The sequence below is a fragment of the Salmo salar genome, chromosome 14 (genome assembly GCF_965601325.2).
Source record: "Salmo salar chromosome 14, fSalSal1, whole genome shotgun sequence".
In the NCBI taxonomy this organism is placed as follows: domain Eukaryota; kingdom Metazoa; phylum Chordata; class Actinopteri; order Salmoniformes; family Salmonidae; genus Salmo; species Salmo salar.
The window spans coordinates 80,516,305-80,527,535 of record NC_138304.1 but is presented as its reverse complement, the minus strand read 5'-3'; the positions used below and the strand labels follow the sequence as shown (position 1 = coordinate 80,527,535).

Here is an 11,231-nt window from a genome sequence, read left to right as displayed (position 1 = left end):
TGCAGTCTGCACTCTTCATGATGGCCTCCGGACATTACTTCTGTGTGGCTTGAGATGCATGCTAAAACGCTGCATATCTGTCTACCATCCTAGGTCCCTTGCAGAAGAAATATGTAGATTGTCTGTCAGCGGACAGATATGGATGGGCCTACTGCTCTCCAAAATCTTCCAGAATGACTTACCGTTGTTTGGAGTCAACCTGAGAGTGGATGATTGACAGCTAGCGACACGCAATATTAGATTATGTGTTCCTAGTTATGACAGAAAATAAGTACTTTTTCTTCTGGACCCCTTGAGATGTATGTGGCCACCTGCTCGTTGAACATCTTTTTCGAAAATCATGGGCATTAATATGGAGTCGGTCTCCTCTTTCCTGCTACAACAGTCTCCACTCTTCTGGGAAGGCTTTCCACTACATGTTGGAACATTGCTGCGGGGACTTGCTTTCATTCAGCCATAAGAGCATTGGTGAGGTCGGGCACTGATGTTGGGCGATTAGGCCTGGCTCGCAGTCAGCATTCCAATTCATCCCAAAGGTGTTCAATGTGGTTGAGGTCAGTCAAGTTCTTCCACACCGATCGACAAACCATTTCTGTATGGACCTCGCTTTGTGCACGGGGGCATTGTAATGCTGAAACAGGAAAGGGCCTTCCCCAAACTGTTGCCACAAAGTTGGAAGCACAGGATCGTATAGAATGTCATATACTGTAGCGTTAAGATTTCCCTTCACTGGAACCAAACTTTACAATTGGCACTATGCATTGGAGCAGGAAGCGTTCTCTTGGCATCCGCCAAACCCAGATTCATCCGTCGAACTGCCAGACTGGGAAGCGTGATTCATCACTCCAGAGAACACGTTTCCACTGCTCCAGAGTCCAATGGTGGCGAGCTTTACACCAGTACAGCAGATGCTTGGCATTGCGCATAGTGATCTTAGGCTTGTGTGCGGCTGCTCGGCCATGGAAACCCACTTCAAGAAGCTCCCAACGAAAAGTTGTGCTGACGTTGCTTCCAGAGGCAGTTTGGAACTCTGAGTGTTGCAACCGAGGAGACAATTATTACCCGCTACGTGCTTCAGCCCTCCAGTTCTATGAGCTTGTGTGGCCTACCACTTCGCGGCTGAGCCTTGACGTTTCCACTTCACCATAACAGCACATAGTTGATTACGGCGATTGCATGCCTGTGTACTCAATTTTATATGCCTGTCAGCAACGGATGTGGCGGTAAATAGCTAAATCCACTCATTTGAAGGGGTGTCCACATCTTTTGTGTGTATCATTCCATCCCTAGCTGTGAACCTATCAACTCCCACCAGGGGGAGAAGCCACATTGCTCAAACTGATATTTATGGTTTCTTTGTTTGCATTCCATGCAGAAAACATGACAACACTAGTGTAGGGATGAACAGGGATGTTCTCTTGATAAGTGCGTGAATTGGACCATTTCTGTCCTAAGTATTCAAAATGTAACAAGTACTTTTTGGTGTCAGGGAAAATGGAGTAAAAAGTACATTACTTACGAATGTAGTGGAGTAAGTTGTCAAAATATCAAGTACAGCTACACCAAAACATTTACACCACTGCTCATTATCTTGGAGAAAAGAAATCCTTCCAGTTTATTTTCCCTTCAGTCTGAACGACTAAAAAAAAAAAAAAATTAAGTATGAGTACTGTCCAGCGCTTTTCCCCTCCCAAACCCCACTAGATGGCACCTGGAGTAGAAAACCACATTAATTGACAAGACATCACAAGAGTCAAGAGAAGCATAAAGCTAGGCTCATTGTTGGTCCCTGTGTATTTACATTTTCAAAGATTAAAACCCAACATCCTTCCTTGACCTTTGGTGATATGAAAATACAGGCTGCTAAAATGGCTCGAGTGGAAAAGGTCTAAGGCACTACATCTCAGTGATAGAGGCTTCACTACAGTCCCTGGATCAAATCCAGGCTGAGTCACATCTGGCCGTGATTGGGAGTCCCATAGGGCAGCGCAAAATTGGCCAAGCGTCATCTGGGTTTGGCAGTCATTGTAAATAAGTGTTCTTACCCATCTTGCCTAGTTAAAAATACATCTTACCCTTGAATCTAAACAGGGCAGTGTGGAGTCCAGGGCAACTAGATCCACAGAATGCAATAACCTGTTCTACTTACGTATCAAAGGATGGGCTTCAAACAGCAGAAATCTGAAGCAGCACAGGTATCAATAAAGCACACATGGAAGGGGGTTTGACAATGGTATTATTTATTGTTTTTAGTACAACGCTTAAGTCAACTAGTAACATTATCTATTGAGATGCCAAAGTGCATTCCATGTGTAGACCCAGTAACATCCTAGATACACAAATCTGGGGGGAAAAAAAGTTAATTCATGGATCTACAACAGAGACGAAACCCCACTTTACATAAGCAAAAAAACCTGCAGTGGCACAAAGATCAGATTTAGGGGTGAGTTGAATGGCACCCTATTCAGTGCACTACTTTTGGGTAGTGCATTAGGGAATAGGATCAGGATGCCACAGACCTTTAAGAGCAAGACTAGCAGTTCTCTGAATAGTAAAAGGTGCGATACAACACCTGCTGTGAAGGTGAAATCAAGCAACATGTTAACCCAGATCAACAATCATTGATCAGTAACTATTATTAGCCAGGTGTAACACATACAAGATTCCAAAGCAGCACTATGGAAGAGATCATGTCGAGGACCTATGCATAGAGACATGCTTCCTTAAAGGATAAGTACATATACTGCTATTTTTCATTGTCAGATGCAATGACAAAAGCTAAACAGCCAAAGAAATGGGCTGTGTATGAAATGGTCAGTGGTCAAACCTTGCTTCCTCAACTTCTCTCAAAGCTTCATTGAGGAGGTCTAAAGAAATGAGTTTAGATCCTCTCCAGTGCATTTTGAGAGGAATTGACAGCTAGTAACTTGCAGACAGCCATGGAGTAGAAGTAACAAGGGGACAAAAATAACCACATGTGAAACTACTGCAAGTACACTTATAGCAGGAGCGAAGTTAAATTCACAAACAGGGAGAACTTTATTATTTTCTTCAAAAGGTGGGTGGCAGTGAAGACAAAAATACTGGCCATTAACTAAATATAAATCAATCTTTGGATATGTAAAAAAAACCTCTAGTATACAATCCCCAATAGACAGATGTTCAGTTTTCTGATGTCTCGGCACCGCCTTCTTTGGTCTCCTTCTTGGCCCGCACCTCTTCCAGTTTCTTGTCCTGAGAAGAAATAGAAGTTCAAAACAGTGACATATCCTTCAAAATAACATTTAAACAAACCGTACAAAGCGTGACTTGTGTCAGTGACAATGTACATTCATATTTTCCATTGGTTGACTAGTGACATTGGTGTCAACTGTTGATGTGAAATCAAAATGTTGAAAACTTCTGAAGTCTCCCAACTCACTTGCAGAGATAAGTGATCAAGTCCTTCACCCCCCCCCCCCCCCCCCCAGTGGGTGTATCCTTTAGGGATAGGGCACAGTTAGAATATCCAGACAGACGTTAGTATTCAATGACTTAGGAGAGTTCATTTTTTGGGGGAAGGCTGTGTAAAATGTAAATTGTGTGACATTTCTACAACAGGTAGGCTGTTTCATATGAATGGTGTTTTAGACAGTATGGGGAGTGCAGCAAAATAGCCTCAATTAGCCTTGCTACTTTAGCTAGCCAGCCAACTTAGCTGGTTACTGTAGCTAGCTTCTTTACAATGATTTGACGCAGTCAAAACAAGCACTAGCAGATGTCTCCTTGTGTCCTCCATTGACAACGACTGGTAGCAGGGTCAGACTGTCACTGCAAGACTGGTTTGTATGTAAAAGATAAAGAGGCCAACATACCTTCTCCTTGAACTTCTCGCTCATGGCTGCCTGAAGGGCCTCCTTGTTCTCTTTGTTGGCTTCCATCTTCTGGTTAAGCTTCTCCTCAGCTATCTTGCTGAAGTTGTTGTTCTCCTCCATGGCTTTCCTTTGCACCTCCTTCTCATGCTCCCTCTTCTCAGCTAGGTGCTTCAGAACCTCTGCTTCATGGGACTGGAGGATGGCGCAAGGGGAGAGGAGTTTGATTCAGACACCAAACAAAACAATTGAATACTACAATATTGTCGAGCAGGGCTCCCCAAAAGTCGGAACCCAGGCCAAATACAGCCCCCAAGTTCAGAGTAAATAAAGTTGAGGCTGGACATGACTCAAAACCAGCACCAAGTGATTTTAATTTGGGAAATTCATTCCAAAGCATTACCACTCAGACGTAATCCTATACAAATATAAGCAAGGATTAGGTTTAGTCAAATATCAGTTTGGGCTTGTCAGTCAATTTGCAGTCTACAAATGTTGTAATTATGTTCCGGGCCCCGACTAGCCAGTCAAAACAACCCTCAGCTGAATCTAGTTAATCGCAGGCATAGAGGCATGTAATGCATCATGGCAAAAGGTTACCGCGTATCCACACACTAGCGATAAAAAAATAAAAGTATTTACCTTTCGGGATATAGTAATATTTATTGGGATCCAAACAGGATATAATTTAGCGATATATTATATTGATAAAACTATTTGTACACTAGTTGGTGGTACCAAAATTACAGTATTTTTTGTTCATTAGCTTGTTGACCTTTTTTTTTTTACTAGGGAGACAATATGTTCCCAGCACTTGATTTCCATGACTGATCAAAACTTGTTTTGTGGCCGTCAAGTCCATCTGCAGCAGACATATGGTGAGCAATGTCTGGAATATTGAAACAACCAGTATTGACTCATGAGAAACACAATACATATAGTAACCTTTTTTGGTCCGCCAATAAAATCGGTATCGGCGTTAAAAATCATAATCTGTTGACCACTAGAGACGTCACTTCCATACCCTGATTTGATACTGGGCACCATCACAACCAGCCGTGATCAGGAGTCCCATAGGCAGTGTACAATCGGCCCAGCGTCGTCTGGGTTAGGCCATCATTGTAAAATAAGCATTTGTTCTTAACTGACCTTCCTAGTTAAGGTAGTCTACTGCTCAATTCAATTTGTGACAAGTCTTTTAGCCAATACATGTTACAATAGTATCTAAATGATTAATTTTATTTAGTAAAACAGTTCTACAACTGAACATCAAGAATCAGAGTGGCACAAAATGCTGAGTGATAAATTAGCTGTATTATTAGTTCAGGATTCGAAAGCTGAATTTTTTTTATAGGAGCACAAATACATTTAGGAGCATAGAAATGTGTTCATTTTAAATGAAATTACTAAAAGTTATTGGTTGAAATATTTTGTGTTCCATGTTCAAGCACATTGTACCCCCAAATATTTGCATCATTAGGAGAGAAAGTGTTCAGCTGCTCCTTTAAGGGACAGGCCATTACCGTGGTAATCTTTGTCTCTGTGCGAGTTGCAGCAAACTAATATTGAAAAACACGCATGACCAAAACGATGCAACTAGCCAAGAAACACAGACAAAGTCACACTTCAGTAGCCTCAGGTGAAGCCAACTTCTACATTTGGTCTTTGGATTGAAAAACTTCCCAAATTCTGTGTGTGACCACCGAACATAGCTGGTGAAATAACATTGTTAACCGGCAAAGCCAAAATATACCCGCATTTGACAGGTGTAAATTTTCCACCTTAGTGCCATAATATCCTATTGTCAGGTCCCTTGCTATTCCCACACCTAGTGAATACATTCCCCAAATTGTTCTAGTTAACTTGTTATGGATAGGCGGCAGTATTTTCACTGCCGGATAAAAACATACCCGATTTAATCTGATTATTACTCCTGCCCAGAAACTAGAATATGCATATAATTATTAGCCTTGGATAGAAAACACTCCAAAGTTTCTAAAACTGTTTGAATGGTGTCTGAGTATAACAGAACTCATTTGGCAGGCCAAAACCTGAGAAGATTCCAAACAGGAAGCACCCTCTGACCATTTCTTGGCCTTCTTGATCATCTCTATCCAAAACAGGGGATCTCTGCTGTAAGGTGACATTTTCTAAAGCTCCCATAGGCTCTCAGAAGGCGCCAGAACGTTGAATGATGACTTCAGGCCATGGCTGAAAAACAGTAGCGCATTTGGTAAGTGGTCGATCAGAGAACAATGAGACTGGCGCGCACGAGAAGAGTCCATTTTAGATTTTTAGTCTTTGAACGAAAACAGGGTTTCCCGGTCGGAATATTATCGCTTTTTTACGAGAAATCACATAAAATTGATTTTTAAACAGCGTTTGACATGCTTCGAAGTACGGTAATGGAATATTTCGATTTTTTTTGTCACGAAACGCACGTCACCCTTCGGATAGTGTCTTGAACGCACAACAAAACACCACTATTTGGATATAACTATGGATTATTTGGAACCAAACCAACATTTGTTATTGAAGTAGCAGTCCTGGGAGTGCATTCTGACGAAGAAGAGCAAAGGTAATCCAATTTCTTATAGTAAATCTGAGTACCAAACTTGGTGGGTGTCAAAATAGCTCGCCATCACGGGCTAGCTATCTACTCAGGATATTGCAAGATGTGCTTTCACCGAAAATACATTTATTTAAAAAAAAATAAAAAGGGACACCGCGATTGCATAAAGGAGTTCTGTATCTATAATTCTTAAAATAATTATGTTTTTTTGTGAACGTTTCTGAGTAATTTAGTAAATTCACCGGAAGTGTTCGGTGGGAATGCTAGGTCTGAACGTCACATGCTAATGTAAAAAGCTGGTTTTTGATATAAATATGAACAAAACATGCATGTATTGTATAACATAATGTCCTAGGATTGTCATCTGATGAAGATCATCAAAGGTTAGTGCTGCATTTAGCTGTGGTTTGGGTTTATGTGACATTATATGCTAGCTTGAAAAATGGGTGTCTGATTATTTCTGGCTGGGTACTCTGCTGACATAATCTAATGTTTTGCTTTCGTTGTAAAGCCTTTTTGAAATCGGACAGTGTGGTTAGATTAACGAGAGTCTTGTCTTTAAAATGCTGTAAAATAGTCATATGTTTGAATAATGGACGTTTTCGGATTTGAGGAATTTGTATTTCGCGCCACGCCTATCATTGGATATTGGACCCCCCCCCCCACATTTTGTTTTTAGATAACAATATACACCCTTATTCATGGGTGAGGGTAGGTGACCTTTTTTCTGAACAATAGTTTTACCTTTAGAGGACCCCTTTTGGCTCAAGAGCACACCCATAAGCAACACTTCAGCCTAGCATCTTTAACTGGAGCATGACCTACCTTCCTCCTCTCCTCTGCAGCCTCCAGTTTCCTCTGGATCTCCTCCAGGGACAGGTCCTTCTTCTTGGGGGGAGACAGAGGGAACTCTCCCTTGGCATCTGGAGCTGGAGCGCCCAGGATCACCTCAAACGCCTGGCCAGATGCACGTTTGTCAATCTCCTTAACCTGAATATCTATGAGCGGACAAATTATGCATTTGTTATTAAAGCAAAGTTCATTGGTGGGCCACACAGATGCAAGGAATTGCTTGCGTTTCAACAGCGCAATAACTAAAAATGTGCACATAATCCAAAAATTAAGAAATCATTAGCAGCAGTGCCAGAGTCCAGAAAATATATACATTTTAAAAAAAGTGTATAGCCAGCATATGACTAGAAACTGTACATCAGCAGTAGTTATATAATGAGCCATGACTAGAAAGCAGTATACACATGAACTCCAGGTGAGGGATACATGTAGGCTGACAGAGTTAAGGGAATGGGGCACTTGTTTCGTAAAACAAATCTTTCCAAAAGAGGGAAGAGGACAGGAAAGTGAACATTACAGGGAGAAGGGAGGGGTAGAGAGAAGGCCACTGTGTGGACATTTAACTAGGGTTCCCCCATGTCCAAAAAAAAACACTGCATCTCCAGTCACCTGGACTGCTGAGAATAGACGTGACTAGTCAAAACAATACGGTGGAAGCGCATCATTAGACTGGCTTCCACTTGGTCATTTCTTTCAGATGGAGAGGGGTGAGAAACAATTTTACGGCTTTCAAAATCACAACTTACCTCCGCAGGAGGCGGCCATTTCAGCAGTGGACAGCAAGTCAATGTACCTGGAAGAAAGTTCTCAGAGTCACATTTACTTAAAGCCCTTTTAACACTAGCAGTTGTCAGTGCCTTTACAGTAACCCAGCCTTAACCAACACTTGCTAATGCATTAGTACGTCCTTGAACGTGAAGAACCAGACACACCCACTCCCAAGGACTGGATGAAACCTCCATCTCATCGTTACAAGGTGCCTGAATCACTAACAGCACTAGCACCCTCTAGTGGGATAGAAACAATTTACTGTGTGTTTAGGTGGAAGACTGACTAAACAGCAGGGAAAAGCAAAACAAGGTCCACTCAGTGGCGACATCCTTCGGTCATGTTCAACACATATCGACCAAGCAACACCCTATTAATGTAGCCTATTTTAAAAAGTTGTCTGGTATTCATTCACAGCTAAATAACTACATGGCACATTAAACTACATTAGCAAGTGATATCCACATGCAATCAATAATATACTACTGCAGATGGGCGAGGGGCCCTTTCAATGCCCATCTACAGCGTCTCAGTGCCATTCTGTATGCATGGATCATTTGAACTAGATGGTTAGAACAAAAAGGCTAGAGCTTTCCAAAATTGCAGGGTATTGAAAATGCGATTGGGAAGCTGCAGAGATATTTGGCAGCAATAACCTACAGACGAAGCCAACAAACCTAATCTATGCATATTCAAGCAGATTCAGCAGGAGACATTCAACACAAGCTGCACCCGTGTGTACATAGCGAACTAACTAGAAGCCACAGGGGGAGAAGAAAAAAAGTTCCAACCGCCACAAATTCGAGAGCACGTACTACTTGAACCGCCCAACTGCAAGAAGAATCCGAATCGCCTTTAATCGTCGCATACATTTGCATGTACAGGAATTTGACTGAAATGGTGTTACTAAAGGACGACAGACAATGATGCTGAGGTGTGTAAACAGATCACGTTAAATTGGGAGGGACACCTGCAGCAATCAAAAAGCTCTTATTGTTGTCTTGAGGTTGACAAACACTAGGTAAAGTTTCAGGGTCACAAAACTCGTATAGCTTCCAAAATATCAGTTAATGGCACAACAAAGGCTCTTTTGTTTGATTGCAATGAACGTCAATGAGACCAGTTGCAAACAAAGAGGAGCGCGTGTTCAAGGCAGTTCCGCCCGTTTAGCTATTCGCATGCTGCCGCCCCTCACCACATCAAGTGCACAACGTTAAGTAAAAATAAATAAAAGATAAGGCCAGAACAGTCACCGAGAAATAATGTAAACGTCAATAAAGCTGATAATTGTTAGTGGCGACTGGAAGCTTCAAATACGGATGGTAGAGTTTATTTTGCAGAGCACCCTGCAAACAAAATGTTTAAAAAGTAATGGAGGCGCATCAGTTGATGGCTGCCAAAGAAAAATTTGCTCATTTAAAAATTCAAAGTGACGTGTATATTATTTTATTAAATTAATGACTTTACTAGTTACGTCGTGTAATCAATAAAATAATTTGCGTCACACTATTAAGTGTGCATCCCCTAACCAGCAAGTAAAGTGTCAAGACAAACACTCATTGGTCAACGACAACTAACGTTAGTCACCGTCTGAAGCTGAACAGAGCAAATACGGTTAACGTTACTTTGGAACAACAAGTCACCCACCATTAGATCCATGTTGTTTTTAAAATTGCATACATTTTTCCACCAAAGCATCAATGAAAGACATGAAGTTACCAGTGTCTGAGCAACAACCTTTAACGTTGACTAGTTACTGTAGGTTGGTTACTAGTTAACGTTAAATATATAATAAAAAATAAAAAAAGAACCGACAAGATTGAAGCCGAGGTAACACATTCTATCACCACTTGACAAAAAAAAATGTTTACGGTAAAACCAGCACTTTCATAAATCAGGCAAGATTACCTACAATTACAATCTTTAAGTCATATTTTTGGTACGGATAACGTTAGGTATATTACACCCACCTTAATAAACAGTGAAACAAAATGTTCCTTGGCAGCCAGACTTTAACCGCGAATTCTATGCTCGAGCATGGCCAGTTCGCGCATAAAAAGCCCCAAATGTGTGTCGTCAAACCCAATTCTACAATTCTATTGGCTGTTTATTACTCTCTCCGCACTCCTGGTAGTTGTAGTTTTAGTGTTTTCTAGACGTTAACACAGACAGACGAGTATCTTCCTAAAATGTCAATTACTTTGGTAATGAATAATGAACTTTGAATGAACATATACATTGATTGTTTCAATTTAATTGATAAAAAATATGGGTATTTTGGGGAAGAAATGTCAAGTGTGACTTTGACCTACATCAGTCAGTCAGGCCTTGAATGAAGTGTATGATGATTCAGGGTGTGCACCATTACATAAGTCTTCATTGTTTAGCTCCAACTAACCAGATGCACGTTCTCGACTGTGCGCTCTCGAGGACTGTAGGGTAGCTATACGATTTATGAACGTTTTCATCACGTTGTCTGCACTATTTTGACTGTCATTGTGTCCTACTTTGTTTTAATCACACAGAGATATATGACTGCAAAGGATCCATGGAATGGCATGACCCATACTTCCTCCAGAGCCGGAAAGCTGCAGTCATACATCATTTATCAACCATTTGTCTGATGTCAGAGGACTTGAGAGGACTCCACCCCAATCCTGAAAGAAGACAGCTTCTGTCTGTTTGTTTTTAACAAATTAATTAAAAATAAAAAGCTGAAATGTCTTGAGTCAATAAGTATTCAATCGCTTTGTTATGGCAAGGCTAAATAAGTTCAGGAGTGCAAATTTGATTAACAAATCACATAAGTTGCATGGACTCATTCTCTCTGCAATAATAGCGTTTAACATGATTTTTGAATGACTACCTCATCTCTGTACCCCAGACATGAAATTATCTGTAAGGTCCTTTAGTCATGCAGTGCATTTCTAACACAGATTCAACCACAAAGACCAGGGAGGTTTTCCAATGACTCACAAAAAGGGCACGTATTGGTACTGTAGATGGGTAAAAGAAAGAAAGAAAAGCAGATATTGAACATCCCTTTGAGCATGGTGAAGTTATTAATTAAACTTTTGGATGGTGTATCAATACATCACATTCATGAGTACCACTATCCAAATTTTCAAGCATTGTGGTGGCTGCATCATGTTATTCTTTTATTTATTTTTTATTTCACCTTTATTTAA

General features: G+C 40.9%; 1 protein-coding gene and 1 long non-coding RNA gene across 2 annotated transcripts; one reads left to right on the top strand and one right to left on the bottom strand.

Annotated features, from left to right (window-relative positions):
* Positions 1 to 2,797: 2,797 nt before the first annotated feature.
* LOC106570260 (stathmin) lies at positions 2,798 to 10,129 on the bottom strand. Its single transcript, XM_014142376.3, has 5 exons — positions 10,014 to 10,129; positions 8,022 to 8,068; positions 7,249 to 7,421; positions 3,855 to 4,046; positions 2,798 to 3,234 (listed from the first exon to the last, which is right to left on the bottom strand). The coding sequence occupies exons 2-5, from the start codon at positions 8,038 to 8,040 to the stop codon at positions 3,163 to 3,165; spliced, it is 456 nt and encodes a 151-aa protein (XP_013997851.1). The 5' UTR covers positions 8,041 to 8,068; positions 10,014 to 10,129; the 3' UTR covers positions 2,798 to 3,162.
* Positions 8,759 to 10,767, top strand: LOC123726779 (uncharacterized). Its single transcript, XR_006758921.2, has 2 exons — positions 8,759 to 8,977; positions 10,569 to 10,767. It is a non-coding gene; the product is annotated as an uncharacterized LOC123726779 (long non-coding RNA).
* Positions 10,768 to 11,231: the final 464 nt, after the last annotated feature.